At 60.4% G+C, this 25,288-nt stretch overlaps 3 protein-coding genes across 21 annotated transcripts; all 3 read right to left on the bottom strand.

Annotated features, from left to right (window-relative positions):
* Positions 1-6: 6 nt before the first annotated feature.
* On the bottom strand, positions 7-3,842 carry SPAG7 (sperm associated antigen 7). 8 transcript variants are annotated; one of them, XM_041772762.1, is made up of 7 exons: positions 3,603-3,842; positions 1,479-1,546; positions 1,190-1,389; positions 991-1,075; positions 760-849; positions 518-674; positions 7-415 (listed from the first exon to the last, which is right to left on the bottom strand). In XM_041772762.1, exons 1-7 carry the CDS (start codon positions 3,685-3,687, stop codon positions 306-308), a joined length of 795 nt encoding a protein of 264 aa, XP_041628696.1. In that variant the 5' UTR covers positions 3,688-3,842; the 3' UTR covers positions 7-305. The 8 variants fall into 8 exon arrangements, with proteins under 8 accessions (XP_041628696.1, XP_041628700.1, XP_041628695.1 ...); XM_041772766.1 differs by having other exon boundaries at positions 1,190-1,278; XM_041772761.1 differs by lacking the exon at positions 3,603-3,842 and adding an exon at positions 2,551-2,987 and having other exon boundaries at positions 1,479-1,541.
* A 15-nt stretch (positions 3,843-3,857) lies between these two features.
* On the bottom strand, positions 3,858-18,531 carry CAMTA2 (calmodulin binding transcription activator 2). 9 transcript variants are annotated; one of them, XM_041772704.1, is made up of 23 exons: positions 17,762-18,531; positions 16,971-17,065; positions 16,668-16,771; positions 15,465-15,532; positions 15,248-15,383; positions 14,607-14,693; positions 14,244-14,397; positions 13,815-13,949; positions 12,457-13,394; positions 11,734-11,860; positions 10,418-10,552; positions 8,799-8,914; positions 8,117-8,301; positions 7,807-7,885; positions 7,499-7,721; positions 7,100-7,404; positions 5,952-6,148; positions 5,526-5,709; positions 5,298-5,369; positions 5,163-5,183; positions 4,822-4,991; positions 4,597-4,674; positions 3,858-4,464 (listed from the first exon to the last, which is right to left on the bottom strand). In XM_041772704.1, the coding sequence occupies exons 1-23, from the start codon at positions 18,382-18,384 to the stop codon at positions 4,401-4,403; spliced, it is 4,296 nt and encodes a 1,431-aa protein (XP_041628638.1). In that variant the 5' UTR covers positions 18,385-18,531; the 3' UTR covers positions 3,858-4,400. The 9 variants fall into 9 exon arrangements, with proteins under 9 accessions (XP_041628638.1, XP_041628639.1, XP_041628640.1 ...); XM_041772705.1 differs by having other exon boundaries at positions 4,597-4,671; XM_041772706.1 differs by having other exon boundaries at positions 14,607-14,678.
* A 9-nt stretch (positions 18,532-18,540) lies between these two features.
* On the bottom strand, positions 18,541-25,193 carry INCA1 (inhibitor of CDK, cyclin A1 interacting protein 1). 4 transcript variants are annotated; one of them, XM_041772772.1, is made up of 7 exons: positions 24,956-25,094; positions 24,063-24,150; positions 20,432-20,545; positions 20,181-20,220; positions 19,730-19,923; positions 19,172-19,346; positions 18,541-18,978 (listed from the first exon to the last, which is right to left on the bottom strand). In XM_041772772.1, the coding sequence occupies exons 2-7, from the start codon at positions 24,143-24,145 to the stop codon at positions 18,832-18,834; spliced, it is 753 nt and encodes a 250-aa protein (XP_041628706.1). In that variant the 5' UTR covers positions 24,146-24,150; positions 24,956-25,094; the 3' UTR covers positions 18,541-18,831. The 4 variants fall into 4 exon arrangements, with proteins under 4 accessions (XP_041628706.1, XP_041628705.1, XP_041628704.1 ...); XM_041772771.1 differs by having other exon boundaries at positions 18,542-18,978; positions 25,081-25,193; XM_041772770.1 differs by having other exon boundaries at positions 18,547-18,978; positions 19,730-19,902.
* Positions 25,194-25,288: the final 95 nt, after the last annotated feature.

Genomic DNA, 25,288 nt, shown 5'->3' with positions numbered 1-25,288 from the left:
CCGACATCAGGTCCAACAGTGTTTATTGAATGTGAAGTCATCCCAGCCCCCTTTCATGGGGAAGACAGTCCAAGGAAAAAGAATAATACACGTTAAATACCCACCTGCACACTCGCACACTCACACACTTCCACTCACACATGCCGCACACTCGTCCAAGCTCCAGCAGTGACACGTTGCACACCGGACCCCCCAAGCCAGAGACACGGCTGTCTGGGGTGGTGTGGAGCTGGGGCTCCAGGATGGGTTCTAGTAGCAGCAGCCGGTCCCCCCACCCCCCGCCCTGCCCCTGGGGGCCGTGGTGCCTAGGATGTGGGTGGCAACTCTTCCCCACTCTGCCGAAGGCGCTTCTTGGCCCGGATCTCGTTCATGGCCTCTTCGATGGAGCGCGTATCCCTCTTGTTGGCCACGGGCACTGGGGGTGGCAAGCAGGGGGAGAGGAGCATGGGGTGGCTAGGAGCCGAGATCACAGCCTCCCCCTACCCCCTACCCCGCCCACGCCTCACCCGTGCCTCACCACAGCCGTAGGTCTTGTTGGCCTGCAACATGTGGGCGGCGTCCTTGGCTGCCCCCTTGCCGATGAGGTGGCTGTACTTGTCTTTGTAGTCACTAGCAGGGCTCACCACCACCGGGCCCTGCTGTGCCGCCTCCTCCTCCTGCCGCTGGGCCAGCTCCTGGGGGTGCAGAGTGGGGGCACAGGGCTTGGGGGCCTGCCCCCACCTCTCTGAGGGGGGCTGTGGGGCTGCCTGCAGAGCTCACCTTCAGCTTCCGTTTTTCCTCAGCCTTCTGGGGGTCCCACTCCTCACCCCGGCGGTAGGAGTCCAGCTCCTCGTCTGATGGCGCAAACTCCTGCATATAAAGGCACTTTGGGGTGGAAGCTCCACATGCATGCCCCCCCATCCAGGCCTCTCCCCGACCCAGGGATGGGAGGCGCAGGCTGCAAAGGAGAGAGAGGGGAGGGTGGGGGTGGGGCGGGCTTGAGCCTTTCACCTTTTTGAAGATCATTACATAGCGACACTCGTCATCTTCCCCGAAGGAGAAGGACGTTAGGCCAGCCACTTCCACAACATCGTGTCTGGGAAGGGACGTGGAGGAGAGAGGCTGTAGGGCCACCGGGGGCCCAGCAGCCCCTGGACCAGGTCCCCTGCCACCGGCCCTCTCACGCCTCCCAGAGCCCAGAGACACTCACAGGATGCTCCTCTCTATCTTGTTCATCGGCTGAAACTTTTTCTTGATCTGCCCACTGTCTTGGATGAAATCTGACACCTCTTTCTCCATCTTGGGAGACAGAAGAGGAACACATGAGGTGACTGCACCAGCTCCCAAGCCTGGGGCACCGGGCCTTGCCCCCCACACCTTCTCTGGCATCCAGGCTTCTCCCTGGAGATACTTGGGACAAGCCGAGTCCTCAGCCTTCCACTTCTAAATCACTGGGAGTCCGTGGTGAGGCTGCCCTCTGCCACATCCCGTGGGCTCACCCGTTTACGAAACTCCACTTTCTGCTGTTTCTCTTGCTCCTGTAGTTTCTTCAGGCGCGCAGCCTGCTCTGGGGGGAGAGAAAGCGGCATGAGGCTGGGGTCACAGGGGTCGAGGTCCCGCATCCCCTGGGGGTGGTCTCCACAGGAGAGCAGGGTGAGCGGCTGGGCCCCATGCAGTGCCAGGCACTGCGGCATAAACTGACGCAAAGTTTTGCCCATCAAGACCTCAGTCTTTACTGGAAGCAATGAGGAGAATCACGCTGGGCCCTCATCCCCCCCCCCCCCCCCCCCCCCCGCCGGGGGTGTCTGAGACCTGAGACAGCTGGCGAGCTGGGAATAGTCAGCCCTGGCCTCCAAGAGCTTACCGTCAGGCTGTCTACACAGAAAAGGGGAAACTATTTAACTTCCTATATTTGGTAACACCCCCACTTCTCACTTCTGCAGACAGGACAAAGCTGAAGTGCTGAGTCTGGCACCTGCCCCGTTGGGAGTGCAGGTGTCCAAGGTGAGCTGAGACAGTGCTCCTCCAGCTCTGGTCTTCATGCCCCGTCCCCTCTCCCCTGCCACCTCAAATTGCTCCTATCCACAGGTGAGAGTCCCTCCAACTGCCCTGGACCACTTCCTGTTCCCCTAACCACTCAGCGTCTTTGCACCTGTGGTTCCTTCTGCCTGGAGTGCTTTTCCTCCTCTTGCACACCAAGCCTCATCATGAGTCAGAGTTGCTCAATGGTTCACGTACTCATTCTAGCGTGTGCTGAGAACCACAGAGTGTAATTTCTCCACCGTGGCGAGACTGTGGGCTTCTTGCAGCAAGGCCCCTGTTCACCTCCCACCCAGTTACTCTAAGCTTCCAGGGCCTGACAGCTGGCCAGCCTCCCCTCTCTAACCTCAGGGGCTTTTCCACCAGAGACCTGACTGGCCTGACCGTCCTGACCACTGGCTGCTCTCTAACTGGTCTGGGTCTTCCCTCTGCATCTGAGGAGGTGCCTTAAGATGAAGGTTAAGAACGCAGGCCAATAAAAGGAAAAATCGCAGGCAGGTTTAAAGCCCTCCCCCTTGGTAAGACCGTGACCTCGGGCAGGTGCCTGAACTCTGCACCTCGGCTTCCCGGGCCAGCCTCTGCCGCGGGGAGTAGGAAACTGTGGTCTCCAACGGCCCGGTCCATGTGCCCCGTCCCGGGCGGTGGCGAACACACATCCGCGCCCTAGGGGGCCAGCGGCTGCCCCCTCGCTGACTGGTCCCTCGTCGGCTGCCAGCCCCGCGCGGGGCCGGCCAGGACCCTTGACGACAACTCCCGCGGCACGTCATTAAGAGGGCCCGCAAACCTGGGGTGACCAGCGCAGGCAAGCCGCAGACTGAGGGCTCTGCGCCCCCCCGCCCCGGCGCGCCCCGGTTCGCGCAGGGACCTGAGCCCGCCGGGGCCGCTCGGGAAGCCGGGCGGGGGGCCGGCGACCAATCGGACGGCCAGGGCGCCCTCAGTCCCTCCCATCGGCCGCCGGGGACAGGGTTGCCCAAGAGGAAGGACGGTGGGGACACGGAAGAGACCGGGTTAAAGCAAGTAGGAGGGGCGCGAGCACCCAAATGGCCCCGCCACCAATCGGAGGCACCGAGGGTGGGGCGGGCCCGGGGAAGGTCGGACCAGACTTCGTGGGCAGATCCCTAGGCGGAGGGAGCCAATAGGGGCGAAGGGATCAGCGGGCGGGCGTGCCCCGCACCCAATCGGAATAAGGACGAGGGCGGGGACTCGCGAGGCGGATACGCCCCTCTCCGACCCGCAGGCCGGCCCCAGGCGGAGGGGAGGCGAGGAGAGCCGAGCGGACGGAGGCAGCCAGCCAATCAGAGCACGACGGCGGCGGACGGGCGGGCCCCCCGGCGAACTGGAAGCAAGGACTGCGGAAGGCCAGTAGGAAAGAGGCGGGAGGCTGGAGCTGGGCTCCAGGCAGCCAATCAGAAGCCGCTCAGGACAGCAGGCGGGCCGGCAGCCCTTTTAGGGACTCTGGGGGTCTCTGTAGGGGCCTGTGAGGGGGTCTTTCAAGGTTGAGGCGGCGGCACCGTCCGAAGGAGGGAAGCGTGCGGTCCTGAGAACCGGGCGAAGAAAGGCGGTTGTGAATTTAGGGTCCTCACCTCGGGCCTTGCGCCGAGACTCCTGGTCCCCGAGGCTGGGTGGCTTCTCCATGGAGCTCAGGATGGAGCCCAGTAGGTCCGCCATCTTGGGAGTGACTGAGAAGGGGCGGTGCGTCTTAAAGGGAAGGGCGAAATGCCTTTAAGGCCGGAAACACGTCGGAGGCGCCGAGCTCCGCGACAGCCCCGCCCCACCTCACCCCACCCAGCACCCCGCCCTGGCGCCCCGCCCCGCGCAGACAGAGGCCGGAGGCTGGCTGGTGCAGCGATGTTTAATGGCAACTCGTAGAAACCAAGCCCATGCACAAGTAGAAAGTGCTCGTGGAGCCGGCCGGGGGCCCCCGCCGCGCCTTGGCCCTCCCCGCGGCGCCGTAAATAGATTCTTCACTATACTCTGTATGTTACAGTATGTACAGGCCCCCCCCATCGCGGGGACCACCCCGCCCACGCCGCACCCCCTCCCCGGCCCGGGTCCGCCCGCGGGCGTCGGGGAGGCGGGCCGCGGGCGGGAGGGAGGACACACGCCAACATGCGGAGTCAGGTGGGGGCCGAGGCGGATACATTCAGAGACGCGTCCAACAAATAAATAAGGCAAGTCAGGAGGGGGCTAAGGCGGGCGCAGGCACGGCTCCGCAGGTCACGGCTGAAGATGCAAGGAGGAGGGCGGGTCTGGGGGGGCCGAAGAGCGGGGGCGTGGGGGGGGAACAGCTGCCGACAGGGCCTCCCCTCCCCCGGAGAGCCCTCTCCCGGTTAAGACTGCCAGAAGCGGCCCCCAGGGCGGTGAGGAAGGTGGGGCGTAGGTCAGGTGGCCAGGCCGGGCTGGGGGAGCCCTTCCAGCTCCTGGTTCTGCTTCAGTTCCCTCATCCTGTGGAGAGATCGGGAGGGAGTCAGTGGTCTGCCCATGTGCCGCGGTGTGTGTGTGTGGGGGGGGGGCGCAGGTGCCCGCAGTGGGGGAGGGTGGGGGGCGGGGCGGGGACCCAGCCGGAGAAGGGAGCACCTGTGTCGGCAGCGCCGCAGGAAGCGCATGATCTTCCGGGCTGCCTGGTCCTGCTTCTTGGTGAGAAAGGAGCCTCTGCTGGAAGAGGAAAAGATGAGAGGCCCTGGCACAGCAACCCCTGCCCTCAGCCCCTGGGGCCCTGCAGGGACAGGCTGGGGCAGGAGCTGGGCTGAGGCTGGTCTGCGGACAGGGGGGGACGGGCACGGAGGACTGCTGGCCGCCTACTTGCTGCGGGCCGGCAGAGTGCCCGCTGGTCGTCGGCGATAGGAGCGGTAGTGCTGCTGGATGAGCACCGCGGCACGGCGGCTCTGCTGGAACCGCTTCTGCTCGTAGTAGCTCCGGAACTTGCTCTGGATCAGGATGGCCGCCTGGGTCATCTTCTTATAGAGTGCAAACTGGAGACAGGGGCGGGGAGGGACAGGGGCTGAAGTGGAGGAACAGAGACCCAGACCCCTGCAGGTCACCCCTGAGTCAGCTGGTGCCAGTCTGTAATCCACATGCTCTTGGCTCATGGAAAGGCTGAATCCTCACAGACAACCTTGCACCCAGACCTCATGCCCTAATACCTTCAGTGCAATCCAGGTCAGCTTGTGGAGAGAGAAGGGGAGTTAGGGCGTCAGCAGCATTCTGGATGCTGGGCACAGTGGATGTGAGTGTGTGCACACACTGGTGGGTGTGCCTCCCAGGGAGAAAGTGCTCACCTGCTTGTACTTCCGGTAGCAGCGCTGGATCACAGCCGCTGCCACCTCCTGCTGTTCCTTCAGCCTCCGGCCCTGAGGCAAGAGAAGGAAGTCAACATCCAGAGGCCCACACCACTGGGACACTGCCAACCGCCACCATCTGACCTGTCCCTCGGTTTGCCAGGAGCCCACCATCTCCCCTGGCCTGAGCTGCTGTGATTCGTGCTCTGGGCCCCCCAGCCATCGGACCTTGTACTTTCGGAAGGCTGTCTGGATGACTCGAGCTGCCTCGTACAGTTCCCGCTGCTCATGATCCGACAGCGTCAGCAGGGCAAAGTCACTCTCCATCTTGCCGCTGGCAGAGGCGGACAGAAACTCTGCCCAGGAGGGTGCTGGAGGGACAGCCAGGCGCCCACGCTCCAAGGGTAGTTCGCTGTAGGGGACAGGGAGGAGAGGTCACGGGGCATCTGAAGTCCCCCCTCTTTCACCTGGGCACCTCTGTGAAGGCAGACCTCCAGCAACAGAGTGTGATGAGGGACTTCAGGGGTCCCCAGCCAATTCCAGTCCTTTCCTCAAAGGCCCCAAGGCCTGAGCTGCAGTGGAGTTTGTGGGAAAGGCCTCTTCCCACTCCCATCTTGCTTTGATAGGTCTGATGCTTCGTCCTGAGCTGCTCACCTGGGAGGGGCTGAGCTGGGGAAATGGTCCACATTCTCCAGGTAGCTGGCCAGCCAGGACATGGTCTCGCTGAGCCCCAGGGCCCCTGTCCGCTCCCTCATTGGTGCTCCAGTCTCAGGCAGCCCCACAAAGTCCTCTCGTTTAATCCGCTCTGGTGTGGCTTCGATGATCTGCTTGGCCAGTGAGATCATGTCCACCTGGGTGAAGGAGAAGCTGGGTGAGCCCTGAGCTGGTGTCCCTGCCAGAGCTGTAGCCAGAGTCCCCCCTCCTGTCCCATCACTCCCCTCGCCACCAGACGACGAGGCCTCGGGGATGGCTGTCCCTGCTCCCCAGACGTCCTCGGCCACCATCTCAGAGTCTTGCACTTATAGGCCCTGGGCTCCTACTTGGACGTACAGCTCTCTGTGTTGAGAGGTGGAAAGCAGAACAGGACAGACCTGCTCCAAGTGGGCATGGAGGAACTGAGCACTTGCCCTCCTAGGCTGACTGCCCGCTGCCCCCCTGGGGTCTGCCCCATGCCAGCCGCCAGCATGTTCTCCCCATGGGCTCAGCCGTGCTCACAGCCCTGGCCCCTCGAGCTCCTCAGGAACCAGTCTGGCACCTGCTGCTTACACAGCACCCCTAGGCGGTCACGTGCAGCACCCTGTTTTCCAAGCTATACGTAAACTACCCAGTCACCCCGGGGCACCTCTCTAAGGCATGCTCACCCCAGGTTTTAGCAGGGCAGCGTGCTGCTATGCTCGAAGACTGCCTCCCAGCCTGAGTCTTCGCTATTGCCCTGTGCAGGCCTCCGCCCTGCCCTCCTCACTGCCAGCCTCTCTGCAATTTGCTCCACCTGCTTCCCTGCATCACGCTGGCTCCCCAGGAGCCCTGTGTCTGCAGGGATCCATGGTAACCCCTAGACCCGGCTCTGCCTGAGGCTGTACCCCAGGATGCTTAACCTTGGATGCCTCCTGATTTTGGAGTCACAAGCTCTGACAGGAGGTAAGCAAAAGGTTACCTTTACCCAGCGGAAGGTAAATGGTCCCTTCTTTGCAAAGCGAAGCCAGAGTCTGGTTCTGGTTTGTGGGATGATAGGTGTCTCTGCCCACCCGCACCCCCACTCTGGCCCTCAGCTCCATGCACAAGAGCAGTGTAGGGTGCCCTACCGGGATCACATCCACAGCCGGGGGGCTGTCTGCTTCCTCTGAGGCAGCCCCACGCTCTGGGGCTGGGGGGAGAGGAGGCCGTGAGGGTACCGGCTCTTGGGGGTTGGTGGCTTCACAGTCCATGAGAAATAGGGGGCCTTCAGGGGCACCGGAGGAGAGCTGGCTTGGCATGGTCTCTTCCATAGCCATCTCGGAGGGCAGCACAGGGGCGGGGGGAGGACTGCCATCTGGGGCGCTGGAGTAGGCTGACGTGACGGAGAAAGTACCATCCGACAGCTCCGAGGGTGAGGAGACGCTGCTCAGTCCTGCGAGGGGGGGTGGGTGAGGGTAGCAGAGCCCTGGCCACCCCTCCTTTCCCCACCAGAGCCTCCCCTTGCAAAGATGGGGGACAGCCCTCACCTGTGTCTGGGCTGGAGGAGGGTGGGGACAGGGCAAGTGGAAGCTCGGCTGCAGCCTCCTGTCTCTGCAGTTCCTCGAGGCAGCGGGCCAGGCGCACGTGACCCCGGGACTGCGCCACCGACAGGGGCAGCCGGCCCAGAGAGTCAGGAATGCTCAGCGCCTGTCTGTTCCAGCGGAAGAGGAGCACAGCGGCCTCCAAGTGCCCCAGGGCACAAGCCCACATCTGAGACAGTGGGGAGGGGGGAGGTGAGGCCTGGGGCCCCACCTTGCACTGTCCACTTCTTCCCTGCACTGTCCCACACACTCACCAGCGGGGTGCAAGAGAAGTGGTCCACGTTGAGCGGGTCAGCCTCTTGCTCTAAGTCCAAGCTCACTGTCCCCATGCTCCTGGAGGGTTTGGGATGGGGACATCAGAGCCCAGTCAGGGTAAAAACAGGCCAAGCGGGAGCCTCAGAAATAAAGGGACTGGGGAGCAAGCCATCTGGAAGCACTAGGGTCAGGAAATCAGTGTCACAAGTCCTCTCCCAACCCCTCCTCCCACAGTGACCAGGGCTCCAGGTCCTCTCCTTCCTCCTCATCCTCTGGCACTTCTGACCCCCTCCCCGCTGCCCTGCTCACCGCCACTGGCTCAGGGTGTCGATGAGGCGGGCATAGCCCTGGGCAGCAGCCAGGTGTAGAAGGCTCATGCCCCGGAAGGGGCTTCCATGCGCTAGACGTTCAGGACCCCTCCAGGTCGAGCGTGGGATCATGTTTTCCACCAAGACCACCACTCGGGCCTCAAACCCCGGCCCCTGGCCTTCATCCTGGGAACAGACACTCTTACACAGGGACCTGAGCATCTGGGCCCTGGCTTGGGACAGCCCTGACCACCCCAGGCTCCCAACACCCAGACCTGGTTTGGGCTCCTGGGTGTCCCCTGCTCACATGGCTCACTTCCTCTAGCTGCCCAGGCAGCTAGGTCTCACCCAGTCTTTCCCATCAGTGCCATGTCCACAGGTGGCTTCTCCCTCCCTGAGCTCAGAGTCCTGTCCCTGTCCACTGCCTCAGAGACTCGTGCCCACAAGTATCGGGCCCCCGCTCTCCTGATCCCCACCCCCACTCGCCTTCACCCCCATCCCCTTCAAATCAGAAATACTCTGAAGCCTGTCATGCCAAGAGGGTGCCCAGAATAACCGCTCCTGCCTTGGGGTGGAGTGGGAGCGGGGGACGCCAGGGAGGAGGAGGCTGGCAATAGGAGGCACAGGACAGTCACACAGCAGAGCCTGCTTCTCCGGGGAGACCCTCCTCTTGGTGGAGGTACCTGAATTGGAGGTGTATTGGGACTGCGGCAGGGAGCCTGCCCAGCTGCTGCCATGTCAGCCATGCGCTTCTCCATCTGCTCCAGCCGCTCCAGGATGGACATCCGGAACTGGTTGTCTAAGGGGGAAGAGGTACAGGAGGCTGAGTGGCGGGTGGGGTCTGGGAGACTCCCAGGCACCACAGCTGGACCTGTCCCACCATCTGGGAGGTGACGAGACAACAGAGTTACATTCTCCTCTCTTCCCCCAAACAGTCCCTTTATCACCACCCTGAATACAGCCTGCCCAGGACACAGTCCTTAAACTAGGTCTTTAACACTCCCCACCCACCTGGGACCAGCATCTAGAACCAAAAACACATCCTTCAAGACCTGGACGTGGTAGGAATTCCAGCCTGTGGCCCCAAGCTGCCCCAGATCCCACGTATGCCCCCAGCCTTCTAGGTGAACCCTTCACCAGCTCCTGGCCCAGATGCTACCTCCTACCTCTGTCCCCCATGTGGGGCTGTGGGACTCTGGCGCCCCTCTCTGTTACCACTGCCCCAGGAGCTCAGGAGCTGGGATCTAGAAAGCCCAACCCCTTACCCCCCTCCCCTGCAGCTGTCCCCAGGGAGGATGGCTGGGCTGGCAGGTGACAGAGATGGACAGCCATGTGCATTCCTCCTCTTCCCCCACCCCTGGCACAGGAATGCTCACACGTGCGCATGCATGCATGCACACACACACACACACACACACACACACACACACACACGTGTACATGCACACGTACACCCCAAGCCATAACCATCCTCTCCTGAGATCCCACGAGGACAAGGAGGGGAGGCAGGAGAGGATCAGAGCCATGGGAGAACAGGCAGAGAAACAGGGTGGAGGCTGTGCATGTCCTGCCTGAGACACCAGGATGGAAGGTGCTGAAGGCCTAGGGCAATGGTGGGGAGGACAGTGCTGGGGGAGCAGAAAGAGCAGGAAGGATGCACAAGGTGAAGGAGTGGGCAGAGGGACAGGAGATGGGGGAAGAGGGGAGAGTGACCCAGGAGGCATAGTCCCAGGGCAAAATCCGTGGGGCAGGCTGACAGGGAGCCAGACAGGCTGTGGGAGGGCCCCTGAGGGTGAGGCGGAAGGCAGCCCCTGAGAGGAGACAGTCCCCATGGAGGGAGGCAGGAGGAGAGCTGCGGCAGGGAGAACCCATAGAGGAACACACATGTGTGCCTGCGTCTCTGTTGTACAGGGACGGATGTTCAGGTGTATTAAAGGTGAACGTCACCAACAAGTGATCCAAGTACTTTTCTACTTTCTGCTTCTTTGTTGTTGACAAATTTCTGACCACAAGCACCCATCATCGAAAGTAGAGAAGATGCATCATACTTGCATCAGTACACACATGTGCCAGACCCTCCCTTGCTCCCACCCGCTGGCCTCGCCTCCTAGATCCCTCCTTCCCCAGAGAGGACGGGCCAAGAGCTGGGATGCCCCACTTCAAGCCTTCCAGGGAAGACAATGTGATGGATACTCGCTGCCCCCTCTACAGATGACCTGTGGTGGAGGAGCTGGGTGGTGGGCGCCTGAGTCCTGAGGGGCCTAGGGGCATATCCCTGCTGGGCGCCACGCAGGGTACTCACCATCCAGTGACAACCAGTCAAGCTGAGTACTAGGCAATGACAGGAACCGGCGGGCTCGATACTCAAAGAGCACAGAGGCAGAAAGGGGGCCCTCCCGCCCCGCCACCTGCAAAGACACCAGCCCAACCTCATGGGCTGGGGAGGGCAGGGTCAGCGACATGGGCTCTGTCCCACGTGAGAACCACACACAACCACTCTGCAGCTGGCTGCCTGATGCCCTTCCTGGAGTCTGGGGGCCCCCAATTCCATTCAGTCAACTGCCTAATACCCACAATGGACTGGGCCTGAGACACCTGGGATTGCAGACCCCGTGGTTAAATCAGCTCCAGAGCTTGGAAGCTCCCAGTCCACGGATACCCGTGCTTATGAAGAAGCCCGACTCCCAAGGTCAGGGTGCAGAGGTCATGAGCCTCGTACTAAGGTCGAGGAAGGAGAAATCACCACTCACTACAGTGAGACCTGTGTCCCACCCAGGCTCTGTGTCTATGGCCTTGAGAAGGAGACCACCGGGCCCTGATCCCAAGACTACAAGCTGAACTAATCCCAACACCCAGCCTCCTGGGTGTCCCTGTGCCCCCCCACACACACACACACACCACCGGGCCAGCTGCTGAGCTGGGGAAGAGCACCATCACAGACAAGTCTGTCAGCCTGTCACTCTGGTGGTCCCGGAGGTCCCAGGGCCACACTGGCTGTGGGGTGCAGCATGAGGAGCACAGCCAGTGGCAGAAGAGCAGAGGCGAGCCTTGGCAATGACCTCTAAGCCAGGGACAGGAATGTTCTGGATCTGTACCACCCAGCAGGGTAGCACAAAGCCACACGTGCCTACTCAACACTTGACGTGTGGTTACTGTGACGGAGGAGCCAACTTTCCCATTTTAATTCTAGTTAATTTAAGGAGGCCCATGAGGCTACCGTACTGGACAGCACCGGTTTAGAAAGCGATGTCCTTTAGGTCCAAAGCTGGTTGAGGGAGACCCATGTCTCCTTCTTATGTACCTAAGAGCTCCCTGAATTGGATCCGGAGACTGACTCCAACCAAGCCAGAGGCCCTGGAGGCACAGTGGGGACCTACTGGGTCAAGGTCTGACCTTAAGGTGTGGGGGGGCAGTGGAGGGGAAGCCATGGACCTGAGAAAGAAGCAGACTCATCTAAGGTGACCAGTCAGCTAAGGACTAGATTCCTGACCCCAGAGCCCAGACTCATCTGCCCGTTGGGGGAACACCAGGTTCAGCCTCAGGACCTAACACACTGGTTCCCAGGTACGTCCTGAAGCCACCTGCCCACATGCAGGCCTCTCCCCCACTGCCCCATACCAGGACAGTAGCAGCGTAGGACACCAGGCTGGACAAGAGAGGCTGGCACAGCGATGTGATCAAAAACACAGGAGTAATGCTCCGCAGCCTCTGTCCAGGGACCTGTGATGAGCACCTTGACCCCACCCTGCAGAGACAAAGCCCAGAATCACGTGACTAGAACTCTGTTGGCTGTTCATTCACTCACTCATTCATCATTAATTCACATTGACTCACTCATTCATCATTAATTCAGACCCTGAGGGAGCATCTGCAGTCCAGCAGTCCCTGTGCTAGATCCTGGGGTACAAGGGTTGGGCAGGACCAGTGGGGTAAGGTCAGCTAGCCTGTCCCTTCTCCCAACACTCCTGCCAGGAATGGGGAACTCGCTGTTCCCCCAAGGCTACCCACTCACTTGCAGACAGCTGTCATGGGGGCGGAAGCCCTTGCCTTGGGCTCCCACGGTCCTCCCAGAGAAGTTCCTCCTTTCCCCCTCTGGGGCACTAGAGAGCAGAACTTCACCGTGGAGGACAGACCCTCAGCTTCCCAAAGTCTGCAATCACACCCTGAGAGTCCTTGAGGGCACCTGGGGGTGCACTCAGGGGAAGGGAGGGAGTGAAGCAGGGATGCAGCTACTCTCTGATGCTCTGCGTACAGAGAGGGGTGGGAAGCCATGCAGACGGAGATCAAGTGGGTGGCAGCGCTGGGTAAGTGGGATGGAGGAGGGACAGGCCTGAGACTCACCTCTGGGTAGGACCACTCCGGGGAGAAGTCTGTGATGGTGCTAAGAGCTGGAGAGAGCTGGGTGGTTGGGACAGGGGCTCCTGGAGCCTCGTCGCTGATGAGCTCTCCCATGAGGTCAGGGAATGATGCAAGACCGAAGGGCTCCAGTTCGCTGGCCCCTGCAGCTCCTCCAAACAAGGCCTCCCCTCTTCCTCCCCGGCCTGGTGGCTCCAAGGGGGCAGGTGAAGGTGGGGGTGAGGGATGAGGTGAAGGTGCAGGTGGGGCAGCCCCCTGGGCCTTGAGCTCCTCCCCACTGCCATCATCTTGAATGAAGAAGCGATTTCCTCTTCTCCCACTTGCTCCTGGCAGAGGAGGGGGCCCCCGAGCAGCCGCCTGGGGCTCCAGGGCAGCAGCGGGCTCCAGGGCAGGGCAGGGGGTGTGGGCGGCCTCTGCCTCCGGGAAGTCTGGGCTTACCCCCTGGCCCCCTCCATAGGTCTGACCCCTCTGAGGGCTGTTGAGAAAACGATCTGGGTCAAAGGCAGGGCTGGGAGGAGCCGGTGGGGAAGAGGTCTCAGAGCCCACAACCACAGCCAAACTCATGGAAGGCCTAGGGTCAGCCTGGGGAGCCAAGTGCCTGGTGGGCGTCAAGCCCCCCGCACGCTGCTCCAGTCCCGTCAGGAGGAGGATTGCGGTGCCTCCTCTGGATGAACCCCCTCGAGAGGTGGGGGGGCTAGGTCTAATCTCTAGGGGTTCTGCAAAGCCAGAGGAAGAAGAGGACGAGGAAGAGGAAGGGGAAGCATGTGCCTTTGGGAGCTCTGGGGGAAGAGGGGCTATCAGTGGAGGGGGCTCAGGGGGGTTTGGGTGGGGCACAGAGGTCAGGGTTAAAGCTCGGGGCTCCACTTTGGGAGAGATGATGCGGTGTTTTGTGCTGCTGCATTTGTGGGTGAGGCTCCCGGAACCTGCCATGGAAAAAGGGAGGGAGATCACAGTGCTGCACTACTGGCTGTGGCCACTGGGAGGCAGGAGTGGTCCCCTTCCCCCCAAAACTAAACAGGCCTGGAGGGGCTCTGGGGGGCACCCTGGAGAGAAGAGGGAAAGGCATACAGAAAGGACATAAGAACACAACCGAGGGGGTAGGAGTAAAGCAAAGGCTGGGTGTAAACAGTCATGCTGGACTGGCCCGGGGCTGCTGAGGGCAGCAGACAGATGAAGAGCCTGGGCTGGGTCAGGGAGTCCCCAGACGAGCCCCCAAGCAGGAAGAACTCTGTTCATCTGGCCATCTTTCTGGGATATGCAAAAGATGTGCAAATCAGCAGGCAAATCCTAGCAAGACCGAGGTGCCCTGGTCCAAGAGGGCTCCAGGGCCAGGTGGCACTCACCGAGACCCCCACTGCAGAGGCAGGCATGGGTTCGGGGTGCGGGCTTGGTCGGGTGGGTGTCTAGGATCTGCTGCACCAGCTGCTCCACGGAGAACTCCTCTGTCCCATTCCCACAGCTCCACTTGATGCCATGAACTGGAAGAGTGGTGATGGTGTGGTGGGGGGTGCTGTGGGACCTCCAGAGGACAGTCCCCAAGGCACCATGATGGCCCCCCAAGCCCCAGGATGCAGCTCACAAATGTCCTTCAGCTCCTTCTCCATTACTTCAAGACCTCAGAACACCCCAGGCATCCTTGCACCCTCTTAGGGAAGTGCCCTCCAGGCCCGGAAGGACCTAGTCACCCCACACTGATGGATGCAGACCCTGGGCCCTCCGGGATGCCCTGTCTCACTCCTCCTGTGGGCGCCATCCTAACCCCACCGCCTTACACATGGGCCTCAGCTGCCCCAGCAGCTCCTCCCGGGACCACTTCAGCCACTCGCGACGGTCGCTGCTGACAGGACAAAAGATGGGGCTGCAGCCTTTTCCACAGTCCTCCAGGGCAGGGACATTCAGGTAGTGTACAAGCACGATGTCAGGGTTCTGAGAGCACAAGGGCACACACAGGGCTGTGGGGTCCCCAGGGGCTCAGCCTCCTTGTGCCTTTCTCCCCAGGCAGCACCCCCACCTCTGAACACTGGCTCCCCCATCCCCCATGCCCCTTGCTCCCATGCAGACCTTACTGGTCCTTCCAGCCATCTTCCCAGACCCCATGTCCCTCTGAGAGCCAGGGAGCCTCTGGCTGCCCTTACCTGGAGCAGCCAGTAGCAGCGCCGATGGAATGTGGGGACGATGGAAGAGTGAACGTAGCAGCCATAGAGACACTGCCAGGAGACAGGCTGGGGTGGGGGGAGGGCTAGTCTGCTCCCCAACTCTTCCTCTGTTCAGTCCCTTTGCAGGAATCCCAGTCTTTCCACCAGGTCCTCTCCAGCCCTTGCCCACCCCCACCCACCCCCACAAACACCTTCCCGGTCCTGGTTCCCCGTGGATGAGGGTGGAGAGAAGGGAAGAGTGGGGCTGGGGCCTCAAAGTGTAGGAGGGACTGTCTCGAAATCAGAGACGAGGGCAAGAGCATGTCTCAGAGGAGGAACAGTGATTCGGGGGAGAAAGACCTCAGAAGTTCAGGATGTGGACCCTTGGTGGAATGTGAGACAAGTGAGGGGAAGGGGCGGTGGGGTGAGGGGTGAGGGATGCCCTCCAGAGGAGCCTATGTCCTGGAGAGCAGGATTACAGAAGCACATGGGAAGTGGAGGGACATGGGAAGTGGTGCATGGGCTAAGGCCCCCACGGGCTGACTCACAGGAGCCAGAAGGCAAGGGTGGGCAGCAGGGTGGGAGCCCCGCAGGAGACAGAGGAGGGTGAGCCAGGGCACACAGCTGGACGCTTGCCTCACCTCCATGCCCTGGACCTTCAGCTTCATATGGTCCTCTCTCGTGGTCTTCCCATCCTTCCGCTTCTTCCACAGGTAACCGTCCTTTCGGTATTTCACCTTCTTGCGGTTGTAGAGGATGATGGAGCCGTTCTGAGGCCTGATGGGGGGAGGGCTGGCCCTGAGTTCTGTGGGCAGGATCCAAGAGCCCTGCCATTCCCATCTTCACACACCCGCTCACCTTGTCTTCGGGGCACAGGATAGCCACTCGTCATGCTTCTCAAAGGTGATCAAGTAGGATGCAATCTCCTGTGAAAGAAGGGACACTCAGGTGGGGGTCCCCTCATAGAGTCTGGGCCTAGCCTCCCACATGGGTCCCCTCATTCTCCCTCTCTGCTGCGTTCTGGTGCTAGTGGAGGCTCCCATCAAGGACCACTGCCCTCCTAAGAGTCCCAGGTCCCATCTCAGAGATGAGTCTAATCTCTCCTTCCCTCCCTGTCAGCTTGAGTCTTTATCCTGGGGCCAAATCCAAACTCTTCCTCCTCTGTCCTTCGTGCCACATATGATTTTACTTTCTAAATCCCATCTTGGTGCCAATTCCTGGCTCCAAAAACCTCAATGGCTTGACGCTGCCAGGAATTCCGGATTCCTCAGCCTGACTCCACGGTTCTCCCAGACCAGGGATAAAACTGCCACTCCCATGATTTACCTATATTCCACCTACTGTTCCTGCCAGACCAGGCCACAGATTCTTCTCTGAATGTGCCCTGAACAGTGAGCTCCTGATTGTTAGTATCCCATGGGCCTGAAATACCACACACATATTTCTCTGTGTGTGGACACCCTAGTCACCCCAGAGACCACATCTGTTCCCAGATCTCCACGAAGCCCCACTCACTGCCCTGGCCTCCCCGCACTGCATTTCTGGCAAGAACACACACAGATAGCCTCATGCTGACCACTCTCGTCTAATGAAATCATGGAGCTGATGATGATTGAGCACCGGGTACACACGAAACATTGTATGTAGGGGGCTTGTAAGGTGGATAACACGAGAATGATGCCTCCAGCAGGAGCCAGCATCAGTGGTGGTTAAGGCAGAGGCTCTGGAATTAAATAAACTCCGTAAGATAGACCAGTTTCCTCCCCCACAGTGCAAGGAGAACAAGTGTTTGCTCTACAGGGTCCTTAAAGGATGGAATGAGACAACTCAGGGCAAGTGCTTAGCACAGTGCCCAGTTTGTAAGAAATATTTTGCTGCCACTTGCTGTTGCTTTTATCCAGGTGGATAAGCCCAGCAGTGAGCTCCCACAGGATGCAGGTGGGATACCTCCTCTGCAACCCCAAAGACCTCAGAGCAATATTCTGCACTCAGGAAGACCCCCATTCACAGTCCCCCAGCCCATCCTGCCAGGCCCCGCTCCCCCAGGGCTCCATGGAAGACCTCATTTGTATTCCACCGTAGCCGCTCTGGAGGCAGCAGTGGACAGCGAGGAAGACACTCCAGCAGCTTCTTGGGGAGAAAGATCTTCAGGTGGTGGCTGTTCTCTAGAGGGAATCAGAAGGGAGGGCTTAGTGAGCCAAGCCGCCTTGGACACCTCCAACAGCCCGGGGCAAAGGGACTGAATCCCAAGCGCTAGGGAGAACTGGAACCATGACCAGGAGAACAGAGGTCACCCTGAATGAGAAGTGGAGGGTCAACACAGCCGGGAGAAAGAAGGGCTGGGAACCTGGGCTGAGAACTCACCAGCAACCTCGGTGGTATCCTTGGTATTCATGGTGAGGGCTCCAGGGGGCAAGGTCACCCCCGGCCTGAGGGGCCGGGGGGAGGGGGAGTCTGTGCTGGGAAGGGAGAGAACAGAGTCATGGCAGAAACCCCCTCTCCACCCCCCCACCCCCACTCCCGATTGACACAGGATGAGGATGAGCTGGGAGAAGGATACTGGGTGGTGAGATCCAGGAAAGACAGGAGGAGAAGGGGCCACACTGACATGTGAGGGTAGTGCTGGGAAGGCAGGAGAGGGAAAATCCAGACCTGGTGCCAGGAACCCGCTTGGGGGGCGGGAACGGGACACACCGACAGAGTCATCAGAAGACACAAGTGGGGTGGGGGAGGGGGAGGGCCCACGGCAGGGGGTCTCTCATAGACGCTGGGACTGCGGTGGGGTCAGGGCCCTGGGGGCTGGGACGCCGGGCACCTGGTCCTAGGAGCTCGGTTGGGCAGATGAGAGCCTGGGTGCTGGGGTGAGGGCAGGAGACCCAAGTCCACTGAAGAGCTAGGCCATACAGGACACACCCTGAGTTCCTTCTCGGTTTGCGATTTGCAAGGGCAGATGTGACGACTGATCCTAACCTCCTCCCTCTCAGCCAGGTTGGGCAGACCCCGTCAGATCGGGCCAGGTACCCAGGCCCCCATTTCCACCCTCAAGACAACCTATCCTCCACTAGGAGGCCGACGGCCGGGCCCGGCCCTCCCCTCCCCCACCAGCGCTCTCCCCCATCGCCTCTGCTTCCCCTGGACGCCAAGCACCCCCGTACCCCATCCGCCGCTCTGGCTCCGGCCCGAGCCCCCACCCTCCCGAGGAAACAGATGGGAGCTGGAGGATGCTCTCAGCGCGGGCTCCGGGCGACGAGCTCCGCCAGGTGTCCGGGGTGCAGAGGGGAGGAGGCCCGTGCGCGCAAGCGGTGTGCAGGGCAGCCGGGTCGGCGTGAGGACTCCGCCCCAAGGCGCAGGTGCGCAGTCCCGGCCAGGCAGCCTGCCAGGGTGCGGAGCGGCCCGGGGCGGGGGTCCCCGGAGAAGCCCCGACGTGCAAGGGTCGGCCTCCCGCCTGCACGCAGGGCGCCCCGGGGACGCCGCGGGGCAGAGCCCAAGGGCGCGCGTCGGCAAGGCCGAGCGGGGGACCGGGACTAGGGGTCCCCCGTGGGTGCCGGCGCCGCAGGTCGGCCGCGGGGCCCTGCGCGGAGCGGCGCCCCCTGGCGCGGGGGAGGAGGACGGGAGCCGGCGTGGGGGCGAGCCGGGGGGGTGGTGGGGCAGGGGTCCCGGAGCCACGCCCGGCGGCCTGGCCCCGGAGCTGCGCCCCCTGGCCCGTGGGCGGAGAAGCGGATGAGAGGCCCCGGGTCTTACCTCCCGGGGTCCCGCGGGTGACGGCGGCAGCGGCCATTCTACCCCACACCGATCCCCCCCCCGGCGCCCGCTGACAGCGGCGTCCAACGTCACTGCGCACGGGGCGGGGCCTCCCGTTAAGGGGATGGGGGCGCGGCCGGGCAGCCCCGGGCGGCGGCCGCCGGGCTGGGGGCGCGGGGCGCGGAGTAGGCCGGGGCAGGCTTCTGGGGTCGTGGGGGCGGGGGCTCGGCCGCCGCCCAGAGTCCCGGCCCGGAGAGCGGGGCGCGGCGGCCCGACCGCCGGGGTCCCTGGGCTCCGCGGGACCCGGCCCGACTTCACTTCAGGTCCCCGAGGAGGGGACGGCGCCCTCCTTCCCCTCGAGCCTCTCCAACACCCGTAGAAAGACACACTGGGCTCGGCTTGCTTGCTTTTTAATACCGGAACTCAGGGGGGAGCACCGAGCCAGGGAGCGGGCCTGGGGGCTGCGGAGGCATCTGGGGCATCCTCACTCCTCAGACTGCACCGCCGTCCCCCAGGGGTTGCACAGGGGCTGCCTGCTGGCTGTGACAGCGGTGCAGGAGGCCAGAGAGCCCAGCCGCCCCGGGAGGCAAGACCCGCCCTGGCCCCGGGGGCTCCAGGGTGACCAGACCAACTGTAAGGATGAGAAGAACAGGAGAGGCCGTCGCCCGGGTTTCCTAGCCCCCCGCCCGGGGCCCAGGCCCCCGCCGCCGGCCTGTTTTGTCCCTCACCAGTCAAGCTCCCCAACCTGGCTCCAAGCTTCCCCCTGTCTCTCCAGGCAAGTCCAGCCCCCCCACCCCACACCCCACCAGGTCCCTCCACCAGACCTGGGGCCTGCCAGTGGTGAGAGGGTGGCCCTCTTCCTGTGGATAGGCAGCCCTCTCCTCTTCCACATCCTGATATTTGGAGGTGCCGGGGACTCTGCAGCTGCCCTCAGCGAGTGCCAGGGGCTCACAGGCAGCCCCAGAACCGCCCCACTGGGCCTTCTTCTCTCTGTGGGGACTTGAGGGTTAAAACCCAGTGCCTGGAGACCAAGCTTCCCGACTCTCCCTGGGACCCAGGGGTGTTATCACTGGATGTCCAGCCCTCCACCCCTCCACGCTCCCCCTTCCTGCTCCCCCCAGACTGAAGGACCCTTCTGTCCGCCGTACTCCAGTTCCCTGGATAGCTCTCAAGTCTTCCCTGATGCACTTCAGCTCCCTGCAGCTCCTGTGGCTCATCCTCCACTCTTGGTTCCCTCCCAGTCTCTTCAGGGTGGAGGGCCTGCCCTGGTCACTCGGAGTACAGCCTCCAACTCCTTCAAAGCCCTCCACCCCTTCTTCAGTTCAAACCTCCTGCCCTCAAACCCTGCGTGGCTCCCAGAGTGCAGGTGTCTCTCTCCTTACTCATTGATGAGCCTCTGTCGCCTTCTCAGATCCTCCAGGTGATACGCAACAGCCCTCACCCGGGCTGGGATGCACCCTGGTCCCTGCTGCATTCCCGCCACCTGGGGCCTCCTTCTCTTTCTTCTGCAAAGCACCTCCGGGGGTGGGAGCCCCTCAGGGGGGTTCAGGCCAGGCTGGGAGCAAGCAGGGACTCTCTGTGCCCCAGAATGGGGTGAAAGGGGTCAGAGGGCAGAATGGGGTCTCTCAGGAGGGCTTGGGCTGAAACAGGGACACGGGGATCTTGGGAAGCTCAGATGGTGAAAGCAGAGTGACTGATACAAAGAAAGGAGGCGTGGTGAGTGCACGGGTTGGAGGACACCAGAGGGAGGAGGTAATAAGGTCAGCTAAAGATAGCGTGCCAGTGGGTACCAGTTTACCCAAGACGTGCCCCAGGGCACAAAGTTGGTCATACCAGCAGGGGTGGGGCATACTGTTCCTCTGTCCAGGTGGGGCTGTAAAGCACAAAAGGGGAACTTTGTATACAGGACACCCCCATCTGTACTTTGTCTCTGACCGCTTCCCATCCCCCCATCTGTCTGGCAGTAGGAGCTATGGTGTCCATTGGTCAGTGGGCCAGCTGGGCCAGACGAGGGCTTGTTGCTGTAAGGCTCAGTGTAAAACCATCCAGCATTTCTTCCCCCTCCTTTTCTGTGCTCTACCCACCTGGGCCTCTGGCTAAGGTTCTCCCAGAAGATGTCTCTGTAACGCTGGGGCATCAGCCCGACCTGCTGGGGAGGCAGGCCGGGGGATGCGTATCGGCTGATGACTCTGGAACACCTGAGAGGGGGACACAGTCGGCTTGGAGCTGGCTCATCCCCCACAGTATCTCCTCCCTCCAGGGACAAGCTGGTCCCCTCTGTGTGGGCCCACATGATCTCTCAACCATTTCAGCAGAGGAGGTGGTGAGATCTCTGATCTGGGAGACTGGCAGTCATTTGAGCCTCAAATCTCACCGAATCTCCCACTTCTATGCCCCGCACCCAGAGAACATCACATTCAGTTATTGAAGAGGAAGGCCCCAACCACTCAGCTGATGTGACAGGCACGGGCACATTCCGTCCTGTCAGTGCAAGGACCCAGCAGAACAGGACCTCTGTCGACTCCTACTTTGTCTCCCCTAACTCAGAGAAACTACTGTCCTTTAGGTAACAAGGGATGTGCAGTTTGAGAACAGCGCTCAGCACTTCCAAAGGCCCTACCCTGGATGCCACCTGCTCTCCTGCTCCCCAGGGCAGTGTCCTAAGGCTGGACCTGGGCCCTCTCTTCTCATCTCCATTTATCCTTCTGTGATCTCATCCAGGCCCTTGACTTATATACTACCATGGGTTGAGCAACACCCTCAGTTCCTCCCCTGGACTCCAGGGCATGTTCAACTACCCACTCCACATCTCCCTCGCCTTCCCCACCTCAGGGAAGACGCCCCAAATGCCCAGTTGCTAGAGCAAAAAAAATCTGGTATTGCTCAACTTTCTTTCCCTCAACTTCCACATCCAGTCCAGCAGCAACTCATGTCATTGTACATCTAAGATATACCCAGATTTTACTTTAAATAAAAAAACTTAAGAAAGTTTCACCTAGGGGATCCCTGGGTGGCTCAGTGGTTTGGCACCTGCTTTCAGCCCAGAGCATGGTCCTGGAGTCCCAGGATAGAGTCCCGCATCGGGCTTCCCACATGGAGCCTGCTTCTCCCTCTGCCTGTGTCTCTGCCTCTCTCTCTCTCTGTGTGTGTTTCTCATGAATAAATAAATAAAATCTTTTTTAAAAAATTTCACTTAAATTTTAGAAAAGGGGTGTGTGTGGTGCCTATCTGGCTCAATAGACGGAGCATGCGACTCTTGATCTCGGGGTTGTGAGTGCAAGCCCCACACCTGGCATGGAGCCTACATTAAAATTTTTTTTTTTTAATTTAAAAAGAAGTTTCACTTAGGGGCTTCTGGGTGGCTAAGTGGGTTAAGCATCTCCCTTCAGCTCAGGTCATGATCTTGGGGTCCTAGGATCAGCCTTGTGTTGGGCTCCCTGCTCCATGCTTTTCCCTCTCCCTCTGCCTGCCACTCCCCCTGCTCATGCACTCTCTGTCAAATAAATAAAGTTAAAAAAAAAGTTTCACTTAAATTTTTAAAGCTTCAAAAAATATACTTGATTTGACCACTCCTCACCTTTCCACTTCCACCGCCACTATTCCTGCCCAGACTGTTGCAATAGACCCCTCCTGCTCTCCCTGCTTCCATTCTACCCCTTCCCCCCATCATCTCTTCTGCCCAAAGTAGTGTGACTAACCCTTTAAACAGGGTCATGTGGGGGACACCTGAGTGGCTCAGTGGTTGACCACCCATCTGCCTTCAGCCCTGGGATCTAGTCCCACATCAGGGTCCCCGCAGGGAGCCTGCTTCTCCCTCTGCCTGTGTCTCTGCCTCTCTCTGTGTCTCTCATGAACAAATAAATAAAATCTTTAAAAAAACACAGGGTCCTGTGAAATGAGACACAGTTTGAGATTTACTTCAAAACAATCTCCGTAGGAGGAGGCTGGGTGGTGGTACAGATGAAAGGATCACCTGTAGAACGATCATTTTTGAAGCTGGTTGAAAAGGGTACGCTGGCTGCATGATGATTATTTTCTCCACTTTGGTATTTGTTTGAAATTTTTCACCATAAAGAAATTGGAGAGAAAAAAAAAAAGTCTGCTCATGTCATTTCCCTGCCTAAAACCTTCCACTGATGTTCTACAGTCCTTAGCATAAAATCCAAATTCTTTTTGTCCCCCCTTTTTTAAGGATTCCACCTATTCATTCATGAGAGACACACAGAGAGAGAGGCACAGACACAGGCAGAGGGAGAAGCAGGCTCCCTGCGGGGAGTCCCATGTGGGACTTGATCCCGAGTCTCCAGAACCACACCCTGGACCAAAGGTGGCTCTAAACCACTGAGCCACTAGGGCTGCCCTAAAATCCAAATTCTTATCAATGGTTTATGAGGTCCTATATGAGCTGGCCTCTCCATGACTGACTTGACTCTTTACTTTTCCCTTGATCACTAAGTTTCCGTCACGTGGGCCTGCTTCCTGGTCCTAGAAGATACTAAGCCTCTTTTCTTTTTTTTCTTTTCTTTCCTTTCTTTCCTTCTCTTTCTTTTCCTCTCTTCCTTTCTTTTAAAAGATTTATCTAATTGAGAAAGCAAAGCATGGTGGGGGGGGGGAGGACCTGAGGGAGAGGGAGCAGCAGGCTCCCCACTGAGAAGGAAGCCTGATGATGATGATGATGATGATGATGATGATGATGATGTGGAGCTCAAACCCAGGACCCTGGGATCATGACCTGAGCCAAAGGCAAATATCTAACTGACTGAGGCACCCAGGTGCCCCTATTTCTTTCTTTCTTGGGGTTCTCCCTCCTCCTATTCCTTCTTCTCCCCTCACCCCTCCTACCCCACTATTATCAGACTGGCTGCTTCTCATCTTTCAGATCTCAATTCAAACTCATCTTCCCAGAATAGTCTTCCACAACCACCGTATCTAAACTTGTGCCTCCATACTTTTTAAAGATTTATTTGATAGAGTGACAGAGAGAGAGAGAGAGAGAGAGAGAGAGAGAGAGAACATGAGCAGATGGAGAGGCAGGCAGAAGGAGAGGGAGAAGCAGACTCCCTGTTGAGCAGGGAGCCCCATGTGGGACTCAATCCTAGGACCCGGAGATCATGACCTGAGCTGAAGGCAGCAGCTTCACTGCCGACTGAGCCACTTAGGCATCCCTCCAGGACATTCTGTCTCCCATTTTATTACACTCCTTTTTAATTTTTTTTCATGCTATTTCTTTTTTTTTTTTTAATGATAGTCATACAGAGAGAGGGAGAGGCAGAGACATAGGCAGAGGGAGAAGCAGGCTCCATGCACTGGGAGCCTGACATGGGATTCGATCCCGGGTCTACAGGATCATGCCCTGGGCCAAAGGCAGGCGCCAAACCGCTGCACCACCCAGGGATCCCTTTTCATGCTATTTCTTACTCATTGAAATTATATTTACATTTGGACGTTCTGTGTCCACCCTCCCAAAAGTAAGTCCTATCTTTCTAATTATTGAATCCCTGGTGCTTAGTCTAGCATCTAGAACATTGTAGTTCTAGACAAAAAAAAACTATTCGTGGAACAGATTAATGAATCATTGATCCCCTGTGGACCAGGCATTGTACCTCTTCTTCCTCATTTGCTACTCCTGTTGGGCAGGGGGCCATGGCAGGGGCGGGGAGAAGCCAGGTGCACGTCTTCCCTCCATCCCATCCCCACTGGAAGGGGAGGACTCACTTGGCAAAGGGGATGAGTGTGTCTCCATCCTCCTGTATCTGTACAGCTGAGCCCGGCTGGGTGGCTGGACCAAGTCTCCTCATTGGTGCTGGGGGGGGGGGGGTGGATAATGGAAGATGAAACATTCACTCATATCACAGCTGTAGATATGCCACCGGCTCAAATCTAGGGATTGGAAAGAGGGTTTGTGGTTCGGGGGAAAGGGAAGTGAGCTCAGCAGATATCTCAGTGTTGGGCACATCTATGAGCTGGACAGGCACACCGGCTAAAGATGTCCCCCGGCGCAGGGCGGTGGGCATTCAAACGTAAATCAGGACTTTAATTTTCTGGAGCCAAAAGTACAGAGTAAGGGAGACCTACAGATGACAGCTCCGAGGACGGGAGGGCAGGACAGGTGGACTAGATGGGGCAGAGGTACTGGGGTCGTGGGAACAGGATCGGTGGCTGGGGGCACCCAGACATCCGAAGGGGTTAAGTAAAGCAGGTGTGAGGGTTCCCGGAAGCCGCGTGGGGGCAGAGTGGTCCACTCAGAGGAGGGAGGGCGCGGCCGGGGCGGCGGGCGGACAGGTAAAGGTGAGCAGGCAGGTGGGCTGCAACGAGCCAGACTCGGGGGCGGGAGGTGGCGGGCGGGGCGGGCAGGGCAGGAGAGGACGCCCCAGGGGCGTCAGGAGAGCCTGCGGGCGGTGAGGAGCTCTAGGGCGCCCTCGCTCTCGGGCGGGCGCAGCTGAGAGGGGCAGCACTCGGCCGGGGCGGGGGGCAGGTGCAGGCCGCGCCGGGGCTCGGGAGCCGCAGCGGGACGGCGGCACCGGGCGAGGCGGAGGCGGAGGCGGAGGCGGAGGCGGAGGCCCGGCCTGAGGCGGGGCGGAGTGGGGGAGGCGGGCCCGAGACGGTACCGGCTGAGGCGGCGGCCGGCCTGCGGTGCCTGCGCCACCTGCGGGCCGGGGCCGGGGCCGGGGCCGGGGCCGGGGCCGGGGCCGGGCCCGGACAGCGCCGCCGCCCGCGCCCGGGCTCTCGGCACCTGAGGCGGCGGCGCGGCGAGGTCTAGAACGCCAGCCGGGCGGGGCGCTGAGGAGAGCGCTGCTGAGGAGAGCGCGGCTGAGGAGAGGAGAGCCCAGGGGCAGGGCCGGCGCGCCGCGCGGTCGGGGGCGGGGCCACCTCCTGGGCGGGGCGCGACGTGCGGCTCCGCCCCTGGGCGCGCCTCCTACGACGGCGACGTGCGCGGGTCC

This window comes from Vulpes lagopus, chromosome 10 (assembly GCF_018345385.1).
Source record: "Vulpes lagopus strain Blue_001 chromosome 10, ASM1834538v1, whole genome shotgun sequence".
Lineage (NCBI taxonomy): Eukaryota > Metazoa > Chordata > Mammalia > Carnivora > Canidae > Vulpes > Vulpes lagopus.
The sequence above is the reverse complement of the archived record's forward strand: the minus strand, read 5'-3'. Positions and strand labels throughout refer to the sequence as shown.

Excerpts from the sequence above, each read along its gene's own strand:
- INCA1 (XM_041772771.1), bottom strand. The coding sequence starts at position 24,145 with ATGAGGAGACTTGGTCCAGCCACCCAGCCGGGCTCAGCTGTACAGATA. Across the intron at positions 19,924-20,180 it reads AGTATGCCCCACCCCTGCTG|AGAGTCCCTGCTTGCTCCCA; the intron begins GTATGACCAACT and ends TCTGGGGCACAG. Across the intron at positions 19,347-19,729 it reads CGACAGAGGCTCATCAATGA|TCCCCACAGAGAGAAGAAGG; the intron begins GTAAGGAGAGAG and ends TTAACCCTCAAG.
- SPAG7 (XM_041772761.1), bottom strand. The coding sequence starts at position 2,643 with ATGGACCGGGCCGTTGGAGACCACAGTTTCCTACTCCCCGCGGCAGAG. Across the intron at positions 1,390-1,478 it reads AAGTGGAGTTTCGTAAACGG|TATCTCCAGGGAGAAGCCTG; the intron begins GTGAGCCCACGG and ends GCTTGTCCCAAG. Across the intron at positions 416-517 it reads CAACAAGACCTACGGCTGTG|TGCCCGTGGCCAACAAGAGG; the intron begins GTGAGGCACGGG and ends TGCCACCCCCAG.
- CAMTA2 (XM_041772704.1), bottom strand. The coding sequence starts at position 18,384 with ATGGCCGCTGCCGCCGTCACCCGCGGGACCCCGGGAGGTAAGACCCGG. Across the intron at positions 13,395-13,814 it reads CCTCTGCAGTGGGGGTCTCG|GTTCCGGGAGCCTCACCCAC; the intron begins GTGAGTGCCACC and ends TTTCCATGGCAG. Across the intron at positions 5,184-5,297 it reads GCTACCGGAAGTACAAGCAG|CTGACCTGGATTGCACTGAA; the intron begins GTGAGCACTTTC and ends TCTCTCCACAAG.